The sequence below is a fragment of the Gasterosteus aculeatus genome, chromosome 4 (genome assembly GCF_964276395.1).
Source record: "Gasterosteus aculeatus chromosome 4, fGasAcu3.hap1.1, whole genome shotgun sequence".
Lineage (NCBI taxonomy): Eukaryota > Metazoa > Chordata > Actinopteri > Perciformes > Gasterosteidae > Gasterosteus > Gasterosteus aculeatus.
Genome location: NC_135691.1, coordinates 11,662,540 through 11,689,702, shown reverse-complemented (window position 1 = coordinate 11,689,702; position 27,163 = coordinate 11,662,540). Strand labels below are relative to the sequence as shown.

Here is a 27,163-nt window from a genome sequence, read left to right as displayed (position 1 = left end):
CTGTGCAACATATTATACAAAGATCCGCCACTAGGTGTCATGTTCTAGTAATTTATTGGCCACTGGTGCACTGATGTCATTCAATTTATAGCAGGATCAATTATTTGTGAATGGAAGACAACACACTGTTTGGAAAAAAAGAATCTCTATTAAATTTTATTTGTACCTAAATTGTGCAACAGTAGTATTTCCTGCTGGAAATACGATACAAATCATTGTTGAAAGGCCACCAAAACATCTGCACCGCCTACGTCATGCACTCTCAAAACAATTGTTTCAGTACATGTACTCGCTCCAACCACTGTCCAGTACATTACATTGTGTCCTAGAAGGTCCAGCTGCAGCAGTCAACTCAACTCCACTTTAATTGACCGTTATAGTGCACGAGCCACCTGTCCAAACATATCTGAATCCGCGCAAATGGAAATAAAGAGCACAAAGAACTCTGTTTTAAGCTTAAGGCATGGTCAGTTTATAGTGTCACCAGTATTATTCTTGGAGAAGTCTGTACATGTTCAAGCTTAAACTCCTAAAGAAAATATACATGAATGAAATGGACCGCTGTCCCTTAATATAACGAATAGTTTCCCTTTGAAACTAAATTAAAAAAACAAACATTAAAAGGACAATGGATTTAGGAACAGCAGTGGAATGTATCCCATTTGACATGCAGGAAGGCATGGACACAAAGCTCTGTATTCTTATGTTGTTTGGGCTTCTCAAAAATACTGTACCAGTATCTGAAGGTTCAGAGGAATGTCAACCTCTTTTATATTGGCTTTTAGTGTGCATTCAAATGACCTGGTAGATAACATTAAGCACATTCTGATTACTGCAGTATACACATTTCCTAGATAAAGACTCAGTAGGGAGGACATTAATATGATTACCAATAGTTAACGTAAGACTAAGACATTTATCAATTAGACATAGAAGCCAAAATTGAATGTGCATGAAAAACTAGCTTAGTTTATTTGGTCATGCACATCTCCCTATGAAGTCTTGAAAATGCAAGCATTTGACATTTTTGTGAAATGTTTAAAAATAAACTGAGTGTTACAATAATATTGTAATTTCATTTGCTTCTAATTACTTGGTTCTTGATTATGACATCTAAACGTGTGTCTCAGGATGGCAGCAGGTTCCCAAGAAGAGCTGTGCTTAACAGTAATAAATGCAGTTATCACACTTCAGCGGCGACGAGTGGTCAGTTCTCTTCTATGAGATTCAGGTCCAGTTCTGTGCAGTCTCTTTCAAAAGCAATTTTCTGTGCTCCATCTATTGCAGTCCTTTTCCTTTTATCGTTGCAGTCTTCTTCGTCCTTCTCTTCTTCTTCCTCCTCGCTTTCACTTAGTGGCCCAATGCTCGCTCGTCCTAGAAACTCTGCAGGGGAGAAGGCCAAGCGCTGCTCCGACAGGTAAGGCACTGGAACCATGGAGTCACTTGTTCCAAACAGTAGGCTCCCGTGATGACCGATCTACACAGGAGAGAAGGCGCAGTCATGATCATCATTTCATGTATAAATACGAGAGTTACTTTCAAGTCTCCAGGATCCACACCCAAAAAGGTAATAAAATATAGATGGATTAGATAGATTAACAGATTGAGTCCTGTTCTTGGCTGATGTGTGAGACAAAGTAGCAAAGTATCAACCTAAGCAACATTAACTCTAGAAACTATAGACTCTAAGAAATATGCAATTTAAATAAATACCATTAAATCTGAAATTAGTTTCATGTACAGACTATTTTCTTTCTAGCAAACGACAACCGCATTAGTGCTCTGAAGAATTGGAGCTTCTGACGGGAGTCACAGTCAGAGCGCCCCACTCGATGCATCGCACGAACTTGGAAAAATACCCATGACTTAACATTATTTTGGATGATTTTAAATAATATTTGAATCCACCAATTTGCCTGGATGGACAAATGGATTATAATGATATTAGCTATTGCAACACTCCTATTGTCACACATTTTTCTCTGAGCTTTTCAGTTCCCCCTTTAAAGGACTTTTGGGGCCAGTGCCATGCTGCTGGCCCACGCTCCAAAACGGTTTGAGTAGGCCAGAAAGATTGATATTAAATAACAGTGTTTACCCTAAGTTTAGAACTTTGGTTTTGGGCCAAACTGTTCCTTTAAAATAACAAAAAGGTCCGAACATTTAAGGATTTTACCTTGAAAGCCATATTGAACATTAAGGAAAATGTGGAAAGTTAGTTGCTTTACTAGGCAATTACTAACCAGGAAACCTGTGACACAGTTCAAATTATTAATGGGGCGAGCTCCATTTGCAACCGCTTTCAGTAGAGTGCATCACAACCCTGAGTGCACTGATGTGACTGGCACAACAGATTTTGCCCTCCAAGATCCAGAAGACAGTGAACCCAGGCTGTCTGATTACATACAGTTACTCGCCGGCGCCGCAACTTCATGACCAGTCTGCGAAATATTTTATAACAGGAAACCGGTACATGAGACTCAAAAGGTTGGGGGCCCCTGACCTGGAGCACATTGGGATTTCTTGCCTACCTGTGTCATCTTGCTGAAGTCGAGGCCTGGCCTGGAGCAGGGCACAACATCTGGGTCGTGGCGCCTCTTCAAGCGGGGTTTGCGCATGTCGCAGGGCTGCGAGTGGCATCGCGGCAGCGCCGGGTGCAGGTCGCGCCTTGAGGAGGACGGGGTGCTGCAGGCTGAAGTGGGGGATGAAGACAGGGCTGGGTGTTCTACGCCGGGGCAGCTGTACATCACAGCAGAAGCAGGGGAGGGCTGCAGGGGAAGGAGCACCAGGGACGCGTCCTGAATGTGCGCGGGGGAGAGGGACAAGCGGCGCTGCAGAACTGAATGGGAAACCAAGGGGGCTGGTGAGGAGGAACAGGAGGAAGGAGTAGCGAAGGAGGCCGAACGGGCTCCTTGCGGTTTGTCACAGGGGTCCCACGAGAAGCTCCACGGAAGTGGAGAGTCAGAGGACAGTGCTAAGCTAAAAAAGGTTGGGCTAGAAGATGAGTGTAGGGAGGAAGAGGTGAAAGAGGAGCTGGGCCCACAAACTGGTAAAGAGCTGGCTCCAGAGCTGGAACTAGATGCTCCCCCACTTTGGCAGTCACGTTTGACCGGGGTCCACACCTTGGATGCGCTTGGATGCCAGGTGGAGCGACACCGAGACAAGTCCTCTGGAACAGAGAGGGAGCGGCAGTGGCGTTTTGGAGGTGGCTGTGGAGGTGAGCTTTGGATAACCTGGTTTGTAAAAGAAACCTCTGGTCTCTGGAGAGGTTCTCCAGAGTGGGAAGGACACCATGGGGAGTCTAGTCCAGAGGAATCACCCAGAGGGTTGGCTTTGGATGAAAGGTGTGGAGCTGAGCTAGTCTCTGAAAATGCCAAAAAGAGAGACATTAGACTAAGCCGGCAGATGTCTCACCTAAATGCAAACATAATGCAAACTAAATTCTATAAACTTGCCTTGCGTCGACCTACAAGCACTCCACGAGACCGTTGGACTGGAACCAACTGCAGGTAAGGACTGAAGCAGAAGTCAGTAAACTTAAATACAAAACAAGAAAATATAAAACCAAGGTGCCCAAGGGGATAAAAAGTCATAATAATAACAATAAAATTAAAAATGACAAAATGTTGTATCCAACTTACCACATTGAAAGAGAAAGCCTTGTAATAAGGCTCCTCCAAACTCTGCTTACGGAGCTGCTCTGTGATAAGCGTCACCATAATTATAGCAGCTATCCACCGACAGACATCGAGACGATGAGATTTACTGAGGGCAGGTGGAAATTGTGTTGGTCAGAATCCCGGCGTGGCCTCTGGTGTCCCCCTCCACACCCCAACCAGCCAGACTGACCAGCCTTCTTCACTGTGCCGAACCCATGTTTGAGCAACCTGGAGAGACGAATGAAAAGGGATTTTAATGAAATAATGCTCCCAGATGTTGCCGTTAAATCACATTGAAATAAATAAAATTAATGGATTAATAGCTGTTCCATTTAAATGTATTGGTAGGTGTACAATCTGCTAATGGGTCTTTCCACCAACAACAAGTAGAAGTGTTTTAGTGGAGGGAAGTCATCAGAAAGAACATAATGCAAGGGGGAAAATAAGGGATGTTCAAAATCCTGACCACGTCGCTATACAGGCTAGGATCTACATGCTGCCTCATTCACACATGAAAGGCAGAAGTTCATGTTCACAAAGGCAGAAAGAGAACACATGGGCATGAGGAGAGCCGGAACAAAGAAACACTTCACATTCCATCGTGCACAGTGAACTGGGCCATGTCCTACTCTGCCTACAAACATTGACCACTAAAAATTCAAAAGAAAACACATAGCATGTTCAAATTGAAAACCCTTGGTGGATTGCCATAACAATCATCGTCAGCAGGGTCCAACAAAGTGTCAAGGGTTTGAGTTGTGAAGTGAATGGTAGGGGGAGGGAGAGACGGAAGGGGGAAGGGGGGGTGAAAAATGAATGGGGATAGGGGTTGGAAGCATGGTATCTTTGGAAGGGGGGGGGGGGGGGACAAAAAAAAAAAGAAAAAAAGAACAGTGACCTGGTCTTAACATTACCGAGGAAAAGCCTAAATAAGGGCCAGAAGACGAGCCGCATGCAAATAGCAGCGTTAGCTTTTAAGATCTAACTGTTACCCAATGCACACACATCTCTGAAGATTAACCCACATTGGCCCATCCCAGCAAACCTTTGCACAGAACAGAAAGAAAAACGGAAACTACAACGTGTAATCTCCAGCCACGGCAGTAAAACGTAGTTGGTGGTTTTGGAGGGGACAGGGCACATTAAAATGCTGACATCTAAACCAAGACAAGTAACACCGCATTGAATACATGACGTCGATCGACCCCAAATGATGTTTCTTTAAATGTGAATCCAAACGCTCGACAGACACGGAGCCCTCATTGATAAAAGTTGTGGCCAGGGCCTTGCTCTCTGTGGCAGACATGGTGCTACGCAGCTAGCCTGGTTCCACATGTCAGCAGACGTGCTACTTCAGGCTAAAGCTCGTCCTGCACCAGCAGCATCCCTTATCAAAAGCACCGCGACCTACACACAGCAAAGAGCACAGCTGTCAACCATCAGCTGGCGTACAACTTTAACACAACTCGAACATCGTCCAGCGGTACAAAACTTGCACGTGACGGAATCAATAATGCCATGTTGTTAATACGACGAGCCATAGTTACGATAGTTGGGAAGAACTTCGAGCTGGGTGTGCAAACCGACAAATAGGTTTATGACAGTGTCGCGTAGTGAGTTGGCAATGTTCTACGATATATGTTTGAGAAAATAAAATGTACGCCACGTTGCCCAAAACATTAGCAGTACGACAACGGTCTGTCATCGATTGCAGGAAATGAATGAAAATCAGGGAAGTATACAGGATAAATCAGGATAAATCGGGTACCGAGTTTAGCCGGGGAGCAAAGTACAGTGTTTTTAGTAAGCTCGGTCAGCAGCACGATGCAGCCAGTGCAACTCTTCGTTATCAGCCGGTGTTCTTAGCTAGCTTATAGGATAACAAGGGTGCTGCTGCCACTCGGTCAGTCCGCTAACGTCCCCGGTCAAAGGCGTGTCATTGGACCCGGTTGAAGCCATGATTCGGTCCACTAACATATGAAAAGGGTACGTTAATACGTTTACGGCCGGGGCGATAATGCTTCAATAAATCAGTCGTAGCGTTAGTGTTGTTACGCAGTCTGTTTGAAAGCTAGCATGCTACAGCTATCCTGATGTATTACCTGCATTCAGTGGTTCCTTAGCAACCGAAGCTGAACACTGTGCGCCGTACTGAGAGCGGATTAGCGGAGTATTTATAGCCTCTGGACCATACCAATATATGGGGTGTTTTCAATACACTGCTTCTACAAAATACAATGTGAGAAAAATCCGCAATACGTATACAGCGCATACTCCTAAAAATACATTTGTTTTGAATGTGTTGCCTACAGAAACGAGCAAAATAGCAGCATATGTGGAACTTATTTTATCCCATCAACATTAACATCCCCACAGTTGAGACATTTTAATACGGCCACAGAGTAAACTGAACAACCAATATTACAGAAAAAATGACCATCGATCATGTAAATATGCGTGGTGATGACAAGACTGCAACTCCTGATGGAGAAGAAAAGGGAAAGAGGACGTAGAGCACGTCCCGATTCCATGCAGGGCGTATGAAGAGGAAACAAGGGCTTTTAATGCAGGACAACAAGGACGACGGGGGTGTCGCAATTAAAGAGATCACTGTGGAGAAATGATGATGAAAATGATGAGTTCATGTTAAAGCTTTTGAAAGCAATCGGACTTCATACAGGGCCGTCAGGGGAAAAGGACAGTGGCCAATTGAATCCAGCAGGGGGCAGTAAGGCCATTTAAAGGACACGATGTACCAGAGAAAGTCAAAAGAGAAGAACTGTCATTAACTCTAGTCTGCTATTTGAAGCCGCAGAGAAAATGGCACTTGAGAAACTCAGGAAAGAAGACACTCTGGAAATGAGGAAGCGATTAATCGGGTACGTAGTGAAAACCGGCCGGTGCTGTGTTTGTTATGCAGATGCGTCGTACACATTGAGCTGCGCGTGCACGTAAACTATTGACTCGTCATTTCCTTCGATCGATCCTCAGGCAGTCGTGTAGACTGTTTTATTCAGACGACCCTGTGAAAATAGTGCGGGCGAGGGGCCAATATCTATTCGATGAAAACGGCACCCGCTACCTGGACTGCATCAGCAACGTCCATCACGGTAAACAGTCCCAACGGGCCCATTTATTACCGTCACGAAGCGCGTGATGTTACGTTCCACCGGTCTACTAATGGCAGCCCGTTTACCACGTGCGATTCCTTTCTCTTAGTGGGCCACTGTCACCCCAGCATCACTGCGGCGGCGGCGGCACAGATGGAGCTGCTGAACACAAATACACGGTTCCTGCACGACAACATGGTCGTGTATGCGGATCGCCTGAGGGCCACGCTGCCCGAGAAGCTGTGTGTGTTCTACTTCGTTAACTCCGGGTACACACACACACACACACACACACACACACAGGCATCAGAAGAGTATTCCTAAGGTACCCCTGATTTGTTTTGGTTTTGTTTACATCGGGTTCTCCTGACAGGTCAGAGGCCAATGACCTCGCCCTACGCATGGCGCAGCAATACACCCGTCACGATGACGTCATCGTGCTTGACCAGTAAGTGCTCTGTTTCGCTGGCCACACGTTCAACCCGCGGAATGTACCCGCGGCTATTGACGACTCAAAACTCCCCTTTCACACCAGCGCATACCACGGGCATCTCATGTCCCTCATCGACATTAGTCCCTACAAGTTCCGGAAACTGGCGGGACAGAAAGAATGGGTTCATGTGGTGTGTAAATCCATACTACCATCATAACACAAACCGCACACCCACGGTGGACTTCTGTCTGTCTGACCCTCTCCCCCCCCCCAAAAAAAAACCATGGTGTCATCCTCCCAGGCCCTGTTACCAGACACCTACAGAGGCCTTTACAGAGAGGATCACCCCGACCCCTGTCAAGCCTACGCTGATACAGTCCAACACCTGATAGAGGAGGTGCACAGGAAAGGTCGTAAGGTACACGTTAACAGTTTCTTTTTTTGGCAGAACAGACCAAATCAGCAATGTTCTTAACGCTTGTATAATGGTGTCATAAACGCGACCAATGCACGCCATGCATGTGACTCATTTACTCAATTTTTCCACACAGATCGCGGCCTTCTTTGCGGAATCGTTGCCGAGCGTTGGAGGACAAATCGTGTTGCCCCGAGGGTACTCGGCTAAAGTCGCAGAGTGAGTGGCGGCTTTCTTTCTTTCTTTTTTTTCATGGTTGTGCTGTCGCTCAGCGGCATTTGACACGGTGCCCCCCCCCCCCCCCCCCCCCACAGGTACGTGCGCGCAGCAGGTGGAGTGTTCGTGGCAGACGAGGTGCAGACAGGTTTCGGCCGCGTGGGGAGTCACTTCTGGGCCTTCCAGCTGCACGGGGAGGGCTTCTGTCCCGACATAGTGACCATGGGGAAACCCATGGGTAACGGGCATCCCCTGGCGTGTGTGGCTACCACTGTAGAAGTAGCCGAGGCTTTCACAGCCAACGGAGTGGAGTACTTCAATACGGTGACAGCACAGCTGCATTAACACCTCATGAACAAAGTCGCTTTCCATTTTGAAGCAAAATCACATTTCTATCAAAATGTGTTTTGTACTACATGTTGTCAAGAAGGCATACGGGAAGGGGGACATTCTTTTTTTTCCTTCAACTTCATGCAGTTCGGAGGGAATCCGGTGTCCTGTGCAATTGGCCTTGCATTGCTTGATGTAATAGAGAAGGAGGACTTGAGAGGAAACGCCACCCGCGTGGGCGCACACCTTAAAGACCTGCTAAAAAATCTACAACTACGGCATCAAATTATTGGCGATGTGAGGTAAGGATTAAACTGCATTGAGACCAAAGCTTTTCAACTCTCCAGACTTCCTGGCCTTTATTCAGATTGGAATGATCAAATATATTTTTTAAATCAGCACCTACAAAATGAGTATAAATCTAGTTTTTTTTCTTATCTCAGCGGTTTGAATGTGTACTTGACATCTTTCTGGTGGAGCAGCTATTTACATTTTAATGAATGTGATTTTTTAAATATAAAAATATACTACTACTACTGTAAAAGGCACCTGTTAGCTCAAGTTTTAAAACAAATATATTTGAGGTCCTTATTTCACAGAGATGAAATAAAATCATCTTTTTAGTTACTCAAATATCAGCTGATTCAATGTTGCAGTGTGTCAAAGGGGTTCATGAGTCCACCTCACGGCTTTATGTCTTCCTTTTTTAGAGGTGTGGGCCTGTTTGTGGGTCTCGAGCTGGTCACAGACCGGCAGCAGAAGACTCCTGCCACAGAAACAGCAGCGCGTGTGGTGAAACGGTACTTCAGTACAACGCTGACAATCTTCTAGTATTCAGTCTCTGCAGAATGATTTTACAGCATGTGCCTTTTGCCTCAGGTTAAAAGAGGAGGATAACATCTGCGTGAGTACAGATGGCCCCTGGGAAAACGTCGTGAAGTTCAAACCCCCGATGTGTTTCAGTATGGAGGACGCAGAGCTGGTGGTACGATGCATTGACCGCATCCTCACAGGTCAGCTGCACAAAGACGCTGCTGTCCACAGCTCTTACCAAAAGATGGTTCATAGATACACAGATCACTTACAGATCCATTGTTTGGATCGAATACCCCAGATTACAAAAGTGTAGAATCATTTCCATTTTTCTCGTTCGCACAGACATGGAAGCCAGTGACGGTTAAACCGGGAAAGGAAGACATCTACGGTTTGTGAAACCTGTAGAAAACTTTTAATTGCATCAGACATTGTCAGATGGTCACATTCATAAAGTCCAGAGGTAGAGATGTGAATGGCTACACTTTACGTTCCAGTAGATCAAACAAGTTCATTTCACTTAGAGCATGTTGCTGTGGGTCCCCGTTTTGAAATCGATTAATCAGTCTGACTCGTTTACGTCACAGCACATTATCATTTCAAGACCCAGCTATGCATATGGGGGCCAGTAGATTTGAAGATCCTGTCAGCAGTCTAGTGATCACTTGTATTTTATTTTAACCCCCCCCCTCAGGTGTTCAGAGCCATTTACAGGCATCACGTCTGTAGAATGAGGTGGAAGCAGATACAGAACCGTAACAGCCCATCGTAAGAGTCGCCAGCTATGGGACATCGACTATGCAACATGCTAATGGAACACTAATCAAGTCCCACAGAATTGTCTTTTAATACCAATAAATATTTTTTAAAACCTGACTTCTAGTCTTTTCTTCGCAGCAGCAGTATGTGAAATAATGAGTCCCAGCTTACAACACTGATCAGTAACACGTTCTCCATACACGGTCGTTGAGATGAGCACTTACCAGACCATTAGCTTTACCTCTTGGCCACATTGAGAAAAATGCTCAAGTACTAGTTTGACATCTAGTGGGGTGGGTGTTACACTCAGCCAGTTATCCTGCAGGCAGTGACGCCCTCCCCCACAGAGGTATTGTGGGGATGTTAGCATTACTCAAGACAAAGCAAGCAAGCCATTTAACAGTACAAAACATTTAACATTACCTTTACAAATAATAACAAAAGGATCCATGTGTAATTATAAACCAAAAGTTTATTTCTATCAATTTGCCCAAGACACTAGAGGAATGAGTTTCCAGTGAGAGAGGGAATACCCTCTTACATTTAACAGGCTTGCGTTCAGGTGGATAACACTAGTAAAGCCACTTAAAATTGCAGACATGGGGGGAAAAAATCTTCTTAAAAGCCCAAAAAAGGAGAGAAAAAAAATGCTGGTTGTCTTTGTCTACTAGTCAATCTGAAACATTCACTTAACACGCTTACAATGAACCCTTTGATTAGTTTAAATCCCTTATTTTGCCTCAACCCATATCTAAAGCCATGCAACCAACTTTCAGCATGGGAGATAATAACGAAAGATCTAGAAACACCAAAAAGAAAAAAAAAAGAAAATTGTTTTATTTTGAGCTTTAAAAGCTCTTGCTCCGGCTCATCTGTAAATCCAGTAGACATGTAAAAATACAACCATACAATACATTAGATTCAAAAAGGTACCAAAAAGTACAGTAAAAATAACACTTCCATCACTGGAAATGTAAATGGACACAAAACAATATAAAATAAAAAGTGGAAAAGTGACATTTGCTTCCCCAGTTCCTCACTTGATCTGTACAAATGGAGCATGAGTCCAAATTTCTGCCAACTCCAAAGGAAAAGCCAGAGCCCATGTTGGTTGTGGTCAGACCATGGATCTCTTTTTCTTATTTACTTTAGACCTTAAGAGAAAAACACGGTGCTTAACGTTACTGAGAATAAACCAAATAAGGCATGCAGTTACACAGACAGACAGGTGCATGAATGAGTTTGACAGGTCAGTGAATGGACACACACACACACACACCTTTTCTGGGGGAGGGGGAGGGGGCGGGGCACGACCACTAACTATTGCACCTAGCACCCTGGTGAAAGGTGAAACGGTGCTTATTCCTGTTCTCAACCACCATCAACTCAACCCTTATTGATCAAGTAGTAGAGATGCATCTTAAGATGGCTGACAGGTGGAATGAATCCATCTTTAATGATCACAGACCCCACAACACAGCCTACCCTAACCCCACCACAATGCTTGAATGGATTTAGAGTAGATGGAGATTTTTGGGGGTCAAAAAGGCACCAATGGTTACAGCTATGTTCTCATACTACCACGGATGATGCAAAAATGCATACCTGCACTACGTGTGATCAGTATGGCTTGTAGCTATTCTGGTGGCCTCCACGTCTTGGAGTTTTCCCATAGCTTGTATTGCCCTGGTCTGGAGGACAAGAGAAAAAGGGACTGAGTTCTTCTGTACAACAAGGAGGACCAAGAAAATAAAGTTTCTCTCATTCTTTTTTCTTTCCCGGGGGGGACTTATCGCTTACTGTAGTCGTAGCCACCCCCATAGCCGTAATAACCAGCAGAGTAGTCATAGTTGCCGTAGCCGCCATATCCGTAGCCTTGCTGTCCGTAGCCGTAGTTCTGGTTGTATCCCTGGTTCCAGTAGTTGTTGTAACCTTGATTCCAGTTCTGGCCTTGGCCTAGAAACAAAGTGAGGCCTTTGTCACAACTCTCCGGCACACGGGTGGTCATTTGCTGCCGTTTGCAACGAGGCGCTTACCTCCACGGCCCCTGCCGCGTCCTCCATATCCACGGGCACCGTACTGCTGCTGCACGTAGACCTCTTTGGGCTGCGCTATTTTGATTTCACACTGGAACACCACACAAGAGCACATTACGTTAGTGGGGCACGACATTTGCTACATTTATCAAAACAGAATGCTAATATTTCAGCGGTATGCAGAATGTGAGGCGTGCCGTTACCTTGCTTCCACCGACGTTGTGGTACTTCTTTTCCATGACCTTCTTGACAGGAGTCTCGTCTTTATACGTGATGAATACGAATCCCCTCCTCTTTTCCGTCTTTGGATCTTGTGGAAGCTCGATGGTCTCGACCTATGCAAGAGGAGGATGAGCTTAACTGGAGCCAATATCGCAAATGTTTAATTATTCCGTAAAACTGACACGCGTTCAATCCCGTACCTCTCCAAAGGTCCCAAAGTACTCTTGGATGACTTCCTTTGAAGTGTCGGGGTTAAGGCCTCCCACAAAGATTTTCTTGACCGGATCCTTCTTCATAGCCATGGCCTTCTTGGGGTCGATCACTCGCCCATCTAGCCTATGTTCCTTCTGCTCAAGAACCTAAAACAGGAAATAAAAAAAAAGAAAGGTTTGGAACTGACCGCGCCTGAAAACAGAATAACTTTGGTTGCAACACAATTCCTTCGCCACTCACCTTCTCGACACTGACTGCATCTTTGAAGAGGATGAAGCCGAAGCCTCTTGACCGGCCCGTCTGCTGGTCCATCTTTATGGTGCAGTCAGTCACCTCCCCGAATTTAGTGAAGTAATCTTTAAGATCCTTCTTGCTCGTTTCCCAGCTTAGACCACCAACAAACATTTTCCTGGGCACAAAGGGGAGGAGGGGGACATGTTTAGCATTACAGCGGCCCCCCTGCCCTCACTGTATATGTCGGTGGGGGTGTCAATGAACACACTGTTCCAGAACATCTGTTGACCCGATGACGTAGCCAGGGGAGGGGGGGCCGGCGGGGGCTAGAGCCGCTTTAGCTTAAAGCTGAATTGGGGCATTAATTCGATAGAATGGAAAATCATTTCACACGGTGTGTGTGAGGGGGGGGGGGGGGGGGGGGTGTCGTAGGCTAACAGAAGCTAGATATGATCCCCGCCGAAGCGCCCATCCCCCCACCAACACCACCCATCCGTCCGCTCTGCATATGGCGCCAACAAAGGCCGGTTGAACAAAGAAACAAGGCGAACCCCGGCCGCTAAACGACACATTTCCACCCCGCAAAAAAAAGAGAAAAAGACACATTGCACAGTTTCTTTTCTTTTCTTTCCATTTTTAAAACTTACCCCGCATCCTCCTCGCCTTTGCTGGCGTCGATCTGTCCGCCCTCCGTTCCGCCGTTTTGCGAGTTGCCGTCGGCGTCGCCGTCGGGCCCTGCGCCCTCCTCGCACTCATTCCCGGCGCTCTCGTCGTTTCCCTCCTCGGTGATTTCGGCCCCGTCAAAATCGTCGTCGACTTCGTGGCCGTTTTCTGATGTTTCCATGTATTGCTGCTCTGCCTCGGACATGTTTGCACTGCAATAACTAAAAAACAAAAAAAACGTGTTAAATAAACTAACTGTCGGCGGTTATATAATCCTTCACGCCGATCATGCATCGCCATTTACAAGGTGCCCGTGCGGGGCATTTACCACCATTTTGGTTTTCCATACATTTTCAGTCCTTCCGATTCGTTGCAGAACGCAAGCGATGGAAACTCGGTGGCTTTTAACTTGCACGACACGGTAACCAACCCCCCCAAATCAATAATATGCTTATAGGCGGCGCAGAAGATTATAGACGGCGTAACCATCTGCAGCTCGCTGATAAAAAAAACGAGCCTGGACTGAACGACTCGAATTCGCAGTTACGTAACGCAAAGGCCGCGCCATATTACGCCTATATTTAATTGTGATTAAATACATTACATCTACCAGGGGGGGGGGACAAGTACAGACTACAACAATCTGAGTACTTACGTGACAATATAAAGACAATACCACGGTTAAAGAAGTAGGAAAACCTGCTTACTGGTCACACAACCGGAGAGCTCTCTTCAAGATGGATTCTCCCACACGACGACAACTCGTGGTTGGTTTTCTAGAACCGGCAGAAAAAAACTCCATTTCTGTGGTGACGCCATCTGATTGGAGGAACAATACTGTCACTCGTGACTGCGACCAATCGCATTCGCGTGACTTTCTTTCCACAGAAGATGTTCACGCCCTTAACAGACAGGAAGAAACTCGGAGTACCCTTTCTGCGTCCAAGGAGTTTCTCCCTGCTCGCAGATTGAGAAATACTAGGATTGATCAATCCCAGTATTTTTAACTGTTGCGTTAAATGATTTGTCTAAGCGTTGTTTGTCGACTGTTCCTTCTGAACCGCATACCGATGTATTCAAGTGCTACAGTAGTGACGCGAGGGTCGTCACTATGAACGGTGCTCTGCCTGCGTACAAACTGCCGTAAATGTAGATGTTTGCATATCCGTTCAAACATGAACGATGGATAAAATGACATCAAGCTCTTCATGTGCACATGGACACACACGCTATAAAGGTGACCTTCCATCAAGGACCACAATAAAGTTATAAAGGAATAGGAAATATGGATTGGACTAATACTAAACACTTATGAAATCACATATATTAGTATTATAGGCTTGCAATAAACACCATCATGTTAAGTTTGTATGCAGTTTTTGTTTGGAGGTGACAGATCATGAGTTGATCCACCAGATGGGGAGGACAGTTCGATATTAGATGGACGTGAGCTGTTGGGTATTGATTGTTCCCCCATCGATGTCACCGCTCATCCTGTGACTGAAGACACTCAGTAACTTATTTGCTCAACAACTTTATTCCCATGCAGGTTATTTACAAGCTGTACTACTTCAACAAATAAATGATGTGTTTGAGTCCCACTTAAAGGGACAATTAAATCAAATGAACAATTTTCAACCAACTGGCTAAACTATTAAAAATCAAGATGGCATTTGAGACTCAGTTAGACGGGTTGCTTTGCTTGAAAAACAAACAAATCTGAGATATTTGTTTTTCTGAACAATTAGGACTTGTTCTCCTCATGTTAAACTGAGGGACTTTGGTTTAGGTCATGAATCAAGTCACACCCTTTGATGCAGTATTCAAGGTAGAACAAATAGTTAAATAGTTACTAATTGGCCAACCTCACCTGGACAGCAAACAAAACCAATGACTAGCAATGCAATTATGTCAATACAAGACTGAATTGATACATTTAATTATAAACAATGTATTTCTTGGCATTCTTTTTCTTCCACAATGGCTCCATCACATGTTTGTGGCTGGTTTGGATCGTTGTTAGTCAGCCAATCAGCAAGCCACATCTATTGAAAATAAAAAAGGGGAAAATGGAGATATTCAACACCAGTAAATGGCAAGGTTACAGAAATACATGATAAAACATATATGTAGGTCTTCAGATGTTGAGCGTGTATACTCACACAGGGGTTGAGGGGCTTGTTCTTGCAGAGCTCAGTAAGTCCACGTACCAGAGTTGGGTTTACATACCTGTTCAGGTACACTTCGTTGGCTTCCCTTGTGGGAAGGGGCTCAATTAACGCTGCAGAGAAAAAGCATGTGCGGTGCGTCAGTGGTCAACACGTTTCTGTGTCAACAGTGAGTGTGGTTCTGTGCGTTGCTTACAGTTTGGGAACATGAATTTGATCTCCCTTTCAGCGGCATGAAATGACGCGCTGCCATGGAGTGCGTTTTTGAGTTCAGAAGAGCCATATTTTGCTCTAAGGCTGCCGGGGGAAAAAATGCATCACATTCTTTATACATTTATACATCTCTGCTAGTGTTGCCATGACTGTAAACTTCTACCGCTGTACGTTACTTAAAAACAAGGAATCATCATAGGCATGTCAGAGGGCATGGCTATAATATGGTGGGCCCAGAATCACTATCAATTATGTATGTTTGTGCAAAAAAGAAACCACTGCTTGATCTAGAGCTTTCTGTGTAACATGAATACAGACTGTATACCCAAATCACTGAGAATATTCGGTGTACTTTTTTGTAGAGCATTTAAGGTAAACCATCTAAAGTAAAACTTCTATTTAGTTGATATGTGTTCAACAGCAGTTTTCACTTTTTTGTATTAATTTGTCCAACCTGGTAAGGATTGTTGGCATGTAATCTCATAAATATTCCATTATTATGACACAGATTTTAATATTTTATTTTTAGGGACATACACATAACTTTAATTCAAATTACTTTCAGTAATTTAGTATACTTAAGCTGTGTTTAATTAGTTTCCAACCAGATATTTGATTCATAAGCAGAAATAGATCAGAGACCTGGTTTGTGTGCACCCCCACCCCTTTCCATTTGCCCCGCCAGGGCAGTGGTGGAGTCAATACGCTCACCATTGTACAAGAACACATTTGCCAGAAAGGAACGACAACTAAACCAAAGACTGAATCAGGCCTTTGTAAGATAACGGACTGACCACCCTGGATGAGTTTCTCTGGCCTCGGTGCTGTTGACGGGCCCTATGATGGACTTCCAGTGGGCGATGGCGTTGTCGCGAGCCAGAGTCATGGCGATGATGGGGCCCGAGCTCATGAAGGCTGTCAAGCTGGGAAAGAGGGGCATTCCATACAAGTGTGCGTAGAAGTCGCAGCATTGCCCCGGACTCAGCTGCAGTTTCTGCTTCTGCCACAGGAAGGTGGTGTGGGAAACTTCAGTGAAATAAGTACTGATGCTGGATTTTATTTGAGGAATTCTGATGATTTGTCATCCTATATATTTTTTAATTTGAATAATAAACATGTTGGATTAAGATGTCTGCATTTCGGGTAGCAAAGAGTGACTATGTGCTCACTAGGGCAGTTAGCGCTCTCTAGTGGGCAAACTAGTTATGACATGGTGTTAGTTACTCGGTTGACTAAAAATATCTTTAACATGTACTGCTGATATCAGCAGAAATACAAGCAGAGGGAATCAAATCCGATAAATAAGCCCTGTCGATGTATTAGCAATGCTTGTTTAGGTGGGGACATCCTATAATAAAAGGAAAAAAACAGTTGCTTCAGATATGTTAACCAACCTGCAATATGATGAAGCCGGATTTCCGGATAATGTCCTCAATCTCCTCTGCTTTGTGGATGGCGTCCGGTTTGATGAGGGACAGAGTTTTTTCCACGTAGATGCGCGGATATAAAGTGTGGTTCATCTCCTCCTGCATTAGACAAGGCGCATGTGACGCCTTTTAACAGTTAGCTAACGTTACTTTAGCTGCTCCAATTACTTTCCATCAATTCAATTAAACGGGTTTCAGTTGAGCATTAAGTTGGCTGTTAAATGCAAGAGTACCGGAGAGGTTACGTCGTTGTTTTAGCTTAGTTTAAGTCGTCTGTTTGGGTTGCTAGGATACCATAGCAAAACTACGGAAACAAAGCAGGCCAATTCATACAATAACGTTTGGTGTAGTCTCATTTTTGAAGATTCAAATTTAAATGTCTGACAAATTACATTCCAGTGCTGAAAAAGCACAGGCCCCACGAATGAAAGTAATTTAATATTCATATATTGGGAGTACTAGAAATTATCAGCCTGATGTGAGGTTTAAGGAGTTTAAAATAAAGTATATACTGACTGAATTACATATTTCCTCGCCATTTGCATTTTTTCTAATAGCACAAATCAGAAAATGGATATACTATTCTGGAATCCCAACATATTGAAAGCGCTGTACATCAACAGGTACAAAAACTGAAATGACAGCATCCACCTCTTAATTGCCAAGCTGTTACAGAAAGGGGAAACTATCAAGTATTGGCACAGATCAGGTAACTGAAAATCATGTGATTCAGCATTTTATTTTCCATAATACAATTTCAGAATAAATGAACTGTTCCGACTTCATCCATCAAATCATTGTTAAGTTATTGCTTTGTAGAAGCTTGGAATGCATTGTTGTCAACTGATTTTACACAAGTTTTGAATAATAAAAAAAAAAAGCGGAGACAAGAATCCTTGCTTCATAATCAGTAGAAAGAAAGACATAAAGGGATCTTTTCAAACAGTCTTTTATTGAAAGTAGCTTGCGACGAAAAGTTCTAGCGAGTTCCAATAGTGACCTGCCACACTCTGATCAGGTTGTCAGTGTAGCCAGCAAACAGGGTCTGTAAAGAATAAAAAAAGGTACATTTTCAAATGTTGTCACTTTGTCCTTTATGAAAATGAGTGTATCATTTCCCCTCATATTTGCAGGTATATCACCATTTGAGATCAGTTAATTGTGAATAGGTATAATCCCTGGGGAATAAACACTAGTATACAGTGAAACGGTACCGTACCTGTCCATCAGCAGACCACGCCAGGGAAGTGCACTGTGGGGGTTCAGCCTTGCTGTTTGTGCTGATCACTTCCTGTCTCAGCTCATCCACAATGATCTTGCCCTCCAGATCCTACAGGAGAATGAGAAAACAGAGGCAAAGCATTGGCCAACTACCCAGACGTAGCAGAAAGCATCAAAGACAAGTGGACTCAACCCAAGTAACATTTATAAAAAAATGTTTAGGCTAGAGCTCAGAAACAGCCTCTTTATCATCACAGAGTACAGATGGCATTTTGAAATTTCGTCACAGCCCATTGCACGGTACCTTTAATGCACCATTTACTGATAGAGAGATAATTAAAATGAGGTCTTTTACCCAGATCTTGATACTGGGGCCGGTGGCGGCACACAGCCAGTAACGGTTGGGGCTGAAGCACAGGGCATTGATGGTGTCGCCGCTGTCCAGGGTGTAGAGGTGCTTTCCCTCATTCAGGTCCCACAGCATGGCCTGACCGTCCTGGATAGAAAAAAAAAAATCACCAATAACCATATTAACAAATATAGTAGATGGTTAAGATACTTGCAGCATACAATTAGTTGCATAAGATTAAGTGCAGGTATAACTCAGGAACAGCCTCTTTATCATCAATGTTAAACAGATTTTTTTTGAAGTTCTCATCAACGTTAAAACCTGCAGCTTGAATTCAAACGGGTGCTTCAGTTGAGTTCAGAATGGAGGGGAACAAACATAAAACGTTCCGCGGTAGTCTACAATTAAAGTTACATCATACCCTGCCACCAGATGCACACAGGGAACCATCAGGGGAGACAGTCACTGTGTTCAGGAATCCAGTATGGCCAATGTGGTTAGTCTTCAGCTTGCAGTTAGCCAGGTTCCACACCTACGAGCAAAGGAATCATGTAGCGCCATATAACCTTAAAACCATCAACAATCAAAAGATGTCTGGGCAATACGAGTGTTTTTCTAATTCACAGGGCAAACAAAGTACTTCAAGTCAAATTTGTAAGAAGTCAGACAAACATTTAGGAGACTACTATAAAAAAAAGTTATAAGTTACCTTAACCATCTTGTCCCAGCCGCAGGAGACAATGATGGGGTTGTTGCTGTTGGGGGAGAAGCGCACACAAGAAGCCCACTCAGAATGACCTTCATCCTGCAAATGTAAAATAAATGTATAATCTCAATGAAAGATGAAATCAAACAAGGCGGGAAAACAACGCATTTTGGCTTTTCACCAGCATGAAGATAGACTGTACACAGATCGCTGTATTATTTGGTTTAGGATGAGACAGCCTGACCATGTTCGACATCAACTCAACGGAGCAATGGCGACCGGGAAGCTGCTTTTTATGCGAATTAGAGGAAACTACATTAAAAGCAGTATTCTTTTGATCCAATTGCAAGTGATGGGAAGCCTTGAAATTGTGTGAAATCTAGTTTGTTTGACGCTGAACGTGACCAAATCACTACGCACAAGACACCCTTCAGTGTGTATTCTGGCACACTGAGCGTCTGTGCCGTCCTGGTCTTTCCCTTTGTGTTATCTACATTCACGGTACAGCAATAGGTCTTCAAGGTCTCATCATGAGTCGAGCGGTCTTCATCTTAAGTCCCATCAACATGACCTGGCAGCTCACCTGGATGGTGTACTTGCAGACTCCAAGAGTGTTCCATAGCTTGATGGTCTTGTCCCGGGAGCCAGACACAATCTGGCGGTTATCAGCGGAAAAGGCCACACTCAAAACATCCTTGGTGTGGCCAACAAAGTGGCGGGTGGTGAGGCCGCTGGAGAAAAAAACATTTTCAAAAAAGAAGTCCGAAGTGCTGCATTTTAGTAATTGAGACTACTGGCGTAGCTATCAGCACATGTTTTACTACAAGGCATGAAAGCTGGGCAGCCTCAGCCTGTAAGTTTTATATACTATAGTAAATCATTAATATTCAAATAACGGTTTCTACTTCCCCTCATATTTGCAGGTATGTCACCATTTGAGATCAGCTAAATGTGAATAGGTATAATCACTGGGGAATAAACACTGATTTTTGCCCAAGACACAAAAAACGATGTTTGCACTGAATTCAAAAGAGATTACTGAAAATTGGGATCTGAGTTCATTGTTTAGTTGTGTTCCCGTGGTCAGATTGTATTTCACACACCCACACAGGAATGAAGACACTTTCCTACTAAACTTTTACAGGGACAAAAAATTCCACTGTAAAAATTTAGAAGAAACAACGTAACCATCTAAACCGGAACATTGGAAATGACCATCGTCCGTACTTACGAGGTAAGATCCCACAGGCGAAGACATCCATCCCAGGCACCGGACAGGGCAAACTGCCCATCTGAAGAGATGACCACATCACTTACGAAGTGAGAGTGGCCCGTCAAGGAGCGCTGGGGGATGCCATAGTTGGTTTCATCACGGGTCAGCTTCCACATGATGATAGACTTATCTGGGAAAAAAAAGACACAGCTTACATTTAACTTTGCATCCATATCTAGTCATGCAGAAAACTGACAGCATGACCATGCAATTCTATATTTGAGTGAGTGTTTCATTTGCATTTCCAAATGTTACCAGGCAGAGGTAGCTGGTAGATTTTGTTACGTTCAAGTAACTAGTTTACTTGACTCGTGATGGTTTGGTGGAGCACACTTTTATTCTCTTAAGATCTTCGAGGAAAATACTTTTTCTATTTTACAATTGGCAACTTTAATAGTGTATGCATTGATTAGAGATTAATGATGATCTGGGAAATGTATTCCCTGGCTAATATTATTGTCACCATTTGATTCTAGTTAGCTTAAGTTGCGATGGGAACAGAGAATTAGGACATCTAAACTGTCATCCAGGACATTTCTTTGAGTCTGTGGCAGGTCATTTAGACAAGGTGTTTGATGACTTGTTCTGAATACTCGTGTAAGTTAGCTACTCATTAGCAATACTTTCACATGATAGGTTTAAGCTACGCTCACATTCCGCTCAGGTGGAAAGCTCAATCTGCTCTGGTTGAGGTGGATAGTTGCAAGATCTACACATTTTAGCACATAATTACGTCTACAGTCCACGCCTTACTGCACGTGTGGCAGATACAATGTGGGCATCTTGAAATGACGTTTGCTAGCATTAGCTAGTTTAAGCTAGCCGGCGCCTGTCGCTTAGCTAAATTCGAGCGGATTCTGTTCAAGTAACAAACACATACCACCGTACTGACTAAATGTCCCGGTTAATAAACGTTAGCCGTTGAAGAACAATTAACTCACGCCAGCATTGTCGTTCGTTCTCGTACGTTACAGTTGCAAGTTCCGCTAACCAACTGGCTGACTAATGCTAACCTAGCGTCAGCCATGTTGGCGGAGCCAGGGGGGGAATCCTCACCTCTGGACGCCGACAGAATCATGTCGGGATACTGGGGCGTCGTGGCGATCTGGGTGACCCATCCACTGTGACCCTTCAGGGTCCCCCTCACTGTCATCTGCTCGGTCATTTTGGCGAGATTCGATGGTGCCTTTTACAAGGATGGATTCGGATTTTTCGCAAGACCAGATCAGCCTAGATCCTCATCGCATCTCAGCACGGAGGAAAAGGAAGCGCAACCCCGGATGCTAAAACTATGAGGGGTTACCGGCGCGCAAAGCACTCTGGGAAATGTGGCCCATGCACACAGGGAAGTGCTCCATTTATGCAGCGCTGCTGTGAGTAAAGTAATTATATGTTGGTGATCCGATGGACGGCAATAAAGCTGATCATCGAAAGTTTTTTTCATATGATTCTTTAAATTATTCTGTAAAGGAATGCTAATACGATTTATTTAGGTCAACTTTCTAAAAGAATTTGACTGGGTTTACACCTTCAGCATTATAGGCAAATGCCACATTCTAGCATGCAAATGGAATTTTTGCATCTTTCTATGGTTTATACATTAGTTAAGGAATTAATGTTACCTCTATTTGTTACCGAATAATTGTATTAAATCATTTAAAGACTTTTGAAATACTAAGTTTGTGAATATCTTTTTTTTGGAACAATAACCATTTATCGTTATTGAAATACAACAATTCATTTTTTTAAACATTTGAATTGGATGTTTGAACCGTTTATTAATAATACCAACATCTTGTAACAGACATGTCATTTATATATATATATATATATATATATATATATATATATATATATATATATATATATATATATAAACAAACCCAAAATCAATGCCATGCCATGATGACTTTAACATAATATGATAAAAGTGTAAAAGTCAATTTGTTTGCTTATAATAAGCTGTTTATTCAGCTGATTCACAAAATCCAGAGTTAATGTTCCACCATTTGTTTGTACTTAGAAGCAATGAGCTCACTATTTTGTAACAACAGAGGACACGTGGGAATGATTCTTGCAAATCTTTCAGGGATTTGTTTGAGGAAATTAATAAAATGAAGAGCCCACTTTGGCCTGTTGGGTAACGCACAATACAATTTGCCCTTTGATCCAGAAAATGCTTTCCCCAGGTGTTCTATTGTGTTGTTAGCTTTCAAACGATCTATTAACCAACAAGTTAATGGTGTAATCTTTGGATCTGGAGGCTTCCTCACAGTGGCAGGGATTGATCAACACATTCAGCAAGAGGAAGACATGGGAATTTTCTGTGGATTATTTATAAATTCAGTATTATCATTTTTTACATGCAAAAAAATATTGGAAATATCATACTTGTGGATAACCCTTCAATGTGATAGGGACGTACATGTTCTCGATAGCATAAAATATGACTTTGGTGATTGCAGACTTTTCCTATAGCGTCTCTATCCGGTCCAAATGATCATTTCTACAATACTTTGGTTTGTGATAGGCCTACCTGCATGACTCACCTTCTGTTTTGTGCTGATTATGTCAGGATGAACATTACTGGCTAAACACCAGCATGGTACAACTGTCAATGTGAGCATGTTTGGTTTGATTGATTAACCACAGTTAAAGGCTTAATGTACTGGGTAAAGATGTAGTATGATCTCTTTCAACAGATTGTTGGACTTAAGAAACGTAGGAAGAATCTTACTTTTTCACTGGTACATATTTAACTGTCTGAGGTCGTGAGGGAAGCTGCCATCTCTTGCATGAACTAGAGCTCACGGGGCAGCGCAGCCTCATGGTGTGTTGGCTTTTGTGCAATTATGTATTACAGTGCATGCATATCTTTAAATTACACCATACTGTTACGAAGGACGCTCCCGCACCGCCTCCCTCTCGCCATCGGAGGGACCCCTCTCCCGAGTACTAACTGGTTTCGAACTCCATCTCCCATCATGCTTCACACCTGGGACTGATTCCACAACACCACTGATGACACACACACCTGCACCTCATTGACACACACACCTGCACCTCATTGACACACACACAAAAGCCACTGACACCCACACACTCACTGCGAAGTCTTGATTCTGCCCCGGCTGTCATTTCTGAGCGTTTTCTCCTAGTCTTGATCCCTGTTTAGTGACCCCGGACCGTACTGCTGATTGCTCTCTGCCTGCCCCGACCCCTGCCTGCCCGCTGACTACGATCCTGTCTGCTCTACGTTGCCCTGTCTGCTGTCATTGACTCTGCCTGTCTGATGCTCTAATAAAAACCTGCGAATGGATCCCTCCGAATCCGGCGTCTCCTTACAGAAGACTTCGCCACTCACAGATCCAGCAGGCCTCGTACACCTGTCTTCGGAGCTCTCCGCTCAAGCCACCCAGCTGGCCCAGCACCACCATCAGCTACAGCGTCTGACCACCCTCACCGAGGAACTAGTGCACGCACTACACGGGCTACGGGTATCAGCAGACGCCACGCCACCGAATCCTCCTCCCAATGCCTCCCCAGCGACCGTAAACCATTCTATTAATCCTCGTCTGGCTCTTCCGGAAAAGTTTGATGGCACTGCTGTAAAATGTAGAGGCTTTCTTCACCAATGCACACTCTTCGTCGACCAACAACCCTCGATGTATCCAACGGATTCGAGTCGGATAGCTTTCATCAGCTCGCTACTCACCGGGAGGGCGTTGGAGTGGGCGACCGCCGTCTGGAGACCCGACGGATCCGCGTTCCCCACGTTCACCAACTTCCTGCTACAGTTCCGCAACGTGTTCGAACACCCCACTGAATGCGGGGATGCCGGGGAGCAGCTGCTCGAACTGACCCAGGGGAGGAGAACCGCAGCTGAGTATTCTTTATCTTTCCGCACACTCGCTGCGCAAACCAACTGGGTCGAGGACACACTGAAGACCCTGTTTCGCAAAGGTTTGTCTGCCGAACTACAATCGGAGCTGGCCTGTCGGGACGAGGGAAGAGGGTTGGACGAATACATTAACCTGGCCATTCAAATCGACAACTTGATTCGTTCACGGCGTCCTAACCGGTATCCACCCCGGCTCACACGGGAGACCTCCGCCACACCTGAACCCATGCAACTAGGCGTCACTCGCCTCACTCAGGAGGAACGTGAACGCTCGCAGAAACATCTGTGTCTCTACTGCGGACAGACCGGACACCTGCGGGCCGCCTGCCCAGTACGTCCTCCTAACGATCCCCAATCGGTGAGTGCGATCCCCAAATCTAGCACACTAAATTCCTGCTTCATTCTACCCATTCGTTTGCTGGTTCGGGGCAAAGTTATCCCAACCACAGCGCTACTGGACTCTGGGGCCGCGGGGAATTTCATGTCACGTGAGTTTGCCACTAACCACCAGTTGAGGTTTAATTCTTGTGGTTCCTCCCTCACAGTGGAGGCGCTAGACGGCCGACCGCTAGGGGAGGGGAGAGTACGACACCTCACCGAAGAGATCAACATGCACGTCGGTGCACTACATTCGGAGAGGATCAAGTTCTACGTTATCCAGGCTCGCAACCACTCTGATTTTGGGCCTGCCCTGGCTACGCACCCATAACCCACACATCTCCTGGAGAGAGAATCAGATCACACAATGGGACACTTCATGTCACAACCACTGCCTAACCAGGGTACCCCGTGCACCCCATCACCCTCCAGAACCCGTCAACCCCGGGTCAACAGAACAGAATCTGCCACCCGAATACGCCGACCTCGCTGAGGCCTTCTGCAAGAGGAGGGCTGCTCAACTCCCCGAACATCGTCCAATCGACTGTGCCATAGACCTACTGCCAGGCACCTCTCCCCCCCAAGGGGAGAATATTCCCTCTGTCACAACCCGAGTCACAAGCGATGAGGAACTACATCGAGGAGGAATTAGCGAAGGGGTTTCTTCGACCATCAACGTCACCGGCAGCGGCCGGGTTTTTCTTCGTTAAGAAAAAGGATGGATCCCTTCGCCCCTGCATCGATTATCGTGGACTTAATGACATCACTGTCAAGTATCGATACCCTCTGCCTCTCGTCCCAGCCGCCCTAGAACAACTCCGTCTACTACACCATACTACATACTACACCAAACTAGACCTACGCAACGCATACAACCTGATTCGCATCCGTGAGGGTGACGAGTGGAAGACGGCATTCTCCACCACTAGCGGGCACTACGAATACCTGGTCATGCCGTTCGGCCTAGCGAACAGCCCATCCGTGTTCCAGTCCTTCATGAATGACATCTTCCGTGATATGCTGGAGAAATGGGTCATCGTCTACATCGACGACATACTGGTCTACTCCACCTCCATGGAGGAACACATCCAACATGTCCGACTTGTCCTGGAAAGACTCATTCAACACCAGCTCTATGCCAAAGCAGAGAAATGCGAGTTTCACCAGACCAGAACTGCATTCTTGGGGTATATAATCAGTCAGGAGGGGGTGGCCATGGACGAGAGGAAGGTTACGGCAGTGGCGAACTGGCCAGTGCCCCACACGGTGAAGGAACTGCAACGATTCCTGGGGTTCGCGAATTTCTACCGAAGATTCATCCGAAACTTCAGCACAGTGGCTGCTCCCCTAACCACCCTGACCAAGCACCGCATCAACTGGTCCCAGGAGGCACAACACGCCTTCGACGAGCTACGGTCACGGTTCACCTCAGCACCCCTCCTGCGACACCCCAACCCCGAGCTCCAATTCATAGTGGAGGTCGACGCCTCCAACACCGGAGTAGGGGCCATTCTCTCCCAGCGTCAAGGCACACCCGCCAGGATGTTCCCATGCGCCTACTTCTCTCGCAAACTAACCCCAGCCGAACGTAACTACGATGTGGGCAATCGTGAGTTACTGGCCATGAAACTGGCACTCGAGGAGTGGCGGCACTGGTTGGAGGGAGCGAACCAGCCATTCATCATTCTAACCGATCACAAGAATCTCGAATACCTTCGCTCCGCTAAACGTTTGGAACCCCGGCAAGCCAGATGGGCCCTCTTCTTCACGAGATTCCAGTTCACGGTAACCTATCGACCAGGCTCCAAGAATACGAAGGCCGACGCCCTCTCTCGCCAGACCGAGGGAGTTCCACCCACTGCAAGGGATAACATTATCCCGGAAAGCTTGCTCGTGGCGCCGGTTCAGTGGGACATCATCACGGAGATCGAGCAGCTGAACCTTCGTCAAGCACCTCCCTCCGAATGTCCCGCAAATCTCTTCTTTGTCCCCGAGACGCTACGTTCACGACTCCTCGATCAGGTGCACTCGACCCCAAGCTCCGGACACCCCGGTATCACCGCCACAATTCAGCTCCTCAAGAACCGCTTCTGGTGGCCCACTCTGACTCCTGACACCACCCGACACGTGCAGAACTGCGCAAACTGCGCCACCTCCAAAACCCCCAGACAATTACCAGCCGGCCTACTAACACCACTACCCATACCCCAACGACCCTGGTCCCACATTGCCATAGACTTCATCACCGACCTACCCGCATCGCAGGGACATACCACCATCCTCACCATCGTAGACCGATTCTCCAAGGCCTGCCGACTCGTCCCACTACCCAAACTTCCCACAGCACTAGCCACTGCGGAACTGCTCTGCAACCAGGTCTTCCGTTTCTACGGACTACCGGAGGACATAGTGTCAGACCGGGGA

The 27,163-nt window shown here is 45.3% G+C and overlaps 5 protein-coding genes across 12 annotated transcripts; 1 reads left to right on the top strand and 4 right to left on the bottom strand.

The window, feature by feature from the left end:
* Window positions 1–128: 128 nt before the first annotated feature.
* LOC120816884 (protein FAM53C) lies at window positions 129–5,870 on the bottom strand. Of its 2 annotated transcripts, none has more exons than XM_040172558.2 (5): window positions 5,762–5,870; window positions 3,642–3,887; window positions 3,456–3,516; window positions 2,532–3,364; window positions 129–1,477 (listed from the first exon to the last, which is right to left on the bottom strand). In XM_040172558.2, the coding sequence occupies exons 2-5, from the start codon at window positions 3,717–3,719 to the stop codon at window positions 1,208–1,210; spliced, it is 1,242 nt and encodes a 413-aa protein (XP_040028492.2). In that variant the 5' UTR covers window positions 3,720–3,887; window positions 5,762–5,870; the 3' UTR covers window positions 129–1,207. The 2 variants fall into 2 exon arrangements, with proteins under 2 accessions (XP_040028492.2, XP_040028493.2); XM_040172559.2 differs by lacking the exon at window positions 5,762–5,870 and adding an exon at window positions 5,428–5,721.
* phykpl (5-phosphohydroxy-L-lysine phospho-lyase) lies at window positions 5,749–9,852 on the top strand. 2 transcript variants are annotated; one of them, XM_040172557.2, is made up of 13 exons: window positions 5,749–6,538; window positions 6,651–6,769; window positions 6,879–7,038; window positions 7,143–7,217; window positions 7,305–7,392; window positions 7,504–7,620; window positions 7,754–7,836; window positions 7,932–8,157; window positions 8,311–8,465; window positions 8,874–8,963; window positions 9,043–9,176; window positions 9,322–9,367; window positions 9,671–9,852. In XM_040172557.2, exons 1-12 carry the CDS (start codon window positions 6,480–6,482, stop codon window positions 9,342–9,344), a joined length of 1,329 nt encoding a protein of 442 aa, XP_040028491.2. In that variant the 5' UTR covers window positions 5,749–6,479; the 3' UTR covers window positions 9,345–9,367; window positions 9,671–9,852. The 2 variants fall into 2 exon arrangements, with proteins under 2 accessions (XP_040028491.2, XP_077958357.1); XM_078102231.1 differs by having other exon boundaries at window positions 6,053–6,538; window positions 9,322–9,852.
* Window positions 9,853–10,189: 337 nt separating this feature from the next.
* On the bottom strand, window positions 10,190–14,238 carry hnrnpaba (heterogeneous nuclear ribonucleoprotein A/Ba). Of its 6 annotated transcripts, none has more exons than XM_040172561.2 (9): window positions 13,811–14,238; window positions 13,088–13,324; window positions 12,447–12,615; window positions 12,194–12,352; window positions 11,975–12,106; window positions 11,772–11,862; window positions 11,536–11,691; window positions 11,341–11,426; window positions 10,190–10,889 (listed from the first exon to the last, which is right to left on the bottom strand). In XM_040172561.2, the coding sequence occupies exons 1-8, from the start codon at window positions 13,903–13,905 to the stop codon at window positions 11,356–11,358; spliced, it is 1,110 nt and encodes a 369-aa protein (XP_040028495.2). In that variant the 5' UTR covers window positions 13,906–14,238; the 3' UTR covers window positions 10,190–10,889; window positions 11,341–11,355. The 6 variants fall into 6 exon arrangements, with proteins under 6 accessions (XP_040028495.2, XP_040028497.2, XP_040028494.2 ...); XM_040172563.2 differs by having other exon boundaries at window positions 13,759–13,946; XM_040172560.2 differs by lacking the exon at window positions 13,811–14,238 and adding an exon at window positions 13,453–13,680.
* Window positions 14,239–14,621: 383 nt separating this feature from the next.
* nme5 (NME/NM23 family member 5) lies at window positions 14,622–17,293 on the bottom strand. The gene is made up of 5 exons (XM_078102235.1): window positions 16,879–17,293; window positions 16,279–16,484; window positions 15,468–15,568; window positions 15,266–15,384; window positions 14,622–15,148 (listed from the first exon to the last, which is right to left on the bottom strand). Exons 1-5 carry the CDS (start codon window positions 17,014–17,016, stop codon window positions 15,044–15,046), a joined length of 669 nt encoding a protein of 222 aa, XP_077958361.1. The 5' UTR covers window positions 17,017–17,293; the 3' UTR covers window positions 14,622–15,043.
* Window positions 17,294–17,844: 551 nt separating this feature from the next.
* Window positions 17,845–21,924, bottom strand: rack1 (receptor for activated C kinase 1). Its single transcript, XM_040172555.2, has 8 exons — window positions 21,517–21,924; window positions 20,419–20,590; window positions 19,771–19,918; window positions 19,191–19,286; window positions 18,903–19,013; window positions 18,488–18,628; window positions 18,131–18,241; window positions 17,845–17,956 (listed from the first exon to the last, which is right to left on the bottom strand). Exons 1-8 carry the CDS (start codon window positions 21,623–21,625, stop codon window positions 17,891–17,893), a joined length of 954 nt encoding a protein of 317 aa, XP_040028489.1. The 5' UTR covers window positions 21,626–21,924; the 3' UTR covers window positions 17,845–17,890.
* Window positions 21,925–27,163: the final 5,239 nt, after the last annotated feature.

Bases quoted from the DNA above. Each gene is read 5' to 3' on its own strand.
- hnrnpaba (XM_040172560.2), bottom strand. From the start codon at position 13,592: ATGGTTACGCCGTCTATAATCTTCTGCGCCGCCTATAAGCATATTATT. The intron at 12,616-13,087 runs GTAAGTTTTAAA...CTTTGTGCCCAG, and splicing joins AAAGGCGAGGAGGATGCGGG to GAAAATGTTTGTTGGTGGTC. The intron at 11,692-11,771 runs GTAAGCGCCTCG...CTTTGTTTCTAG, and splicing joins ACGCGGCAGGGGCCGTGGAG to GCCAAGGCCAGAACTGGAAT.
- phykpl (XM_040172557.2), top strand. From the start codon at position 6,480: ATGGCACTTGAGAAACTCAGGAAAGAAGACACTCTGGAAATGAGGAAG. The intron at 6,539-6,650 runs GTACGTAGTGAA...ATCGATCCTCAG, and splicing joins ATGAGGAAGCGATTAATCGG to GCAGTCGTGTAGACTGTTTT. The intron at 8,466-8,873 runs GTAAGGATTAAA...TTCCTTTTTTAG, and splicing joins CAAATTATTGGCGATGTGAG to AGGTGTGGGCCTGTTTGTGG.
- nme5 (XM_078102235.1), bottom strand. From the start codon at position 17,016: ATGCAGGAGGAGATGAACCACACTTTATATCCGCGCATCTACGTGGAA. The intron at 16,485-16,878 runs GTTGGTTAACAT...TTCCTGTGGCAG, and splicing joins CCGGCTTCATCATATTGCAG to AAGCAGAAACTGCAGCTGAG. The intron at 15,149-15,265 runs GTGAGTATACAC...TATTTTCAATAG, and splicing joins ACAAGCCCCTCAACCCCTGT to ATGTGGCTTGCTGATTGGCT.
- LOC120816884 (XM_040172558.2), bottom strand. From the start codon at position 3,719: ATGGTGACGCTTATCACAGAGCAGCTCCGTAAGCAGAGTTTGGAGGAG. The intron at 3,517-3,641 runs GTAAGTTGGATA...CTTCTGCTTCAG, and splicing joins AGGCTTTCTCTTTCAATGTG to TCCTTACCTGCAGTTGGTTC. The intron at 3,365-3,455 runs GCAAGTTTATAG...TGGCATTTTCAG, and splicing joins TGCTTGTAGGTCGACGCAAG to AGACTAGCTCAGCTCCACAC.
- rack1 (XM_040172555.2), bottom strand. From the start codon at position 21,625: ATGACCGAGCAGATGACAGTGAGGGGGACCCTGAAGGGTCACAGTGGA. The intron at 18,629-18,902 runs GTATGATGTAAC...TTTTCTATCCAG, and splicing joins TGTGTGCATCTGGTGGCAGG to GACGGTCAGGCCATGCTGTG. The intron at 17,957-18,130 runs GTACGGTACCGT...TATTCTTTACAG, and splicing joins CGTGGTCTGCTGATGGACAG to ACCCTGTTTGCTGGCTACAC.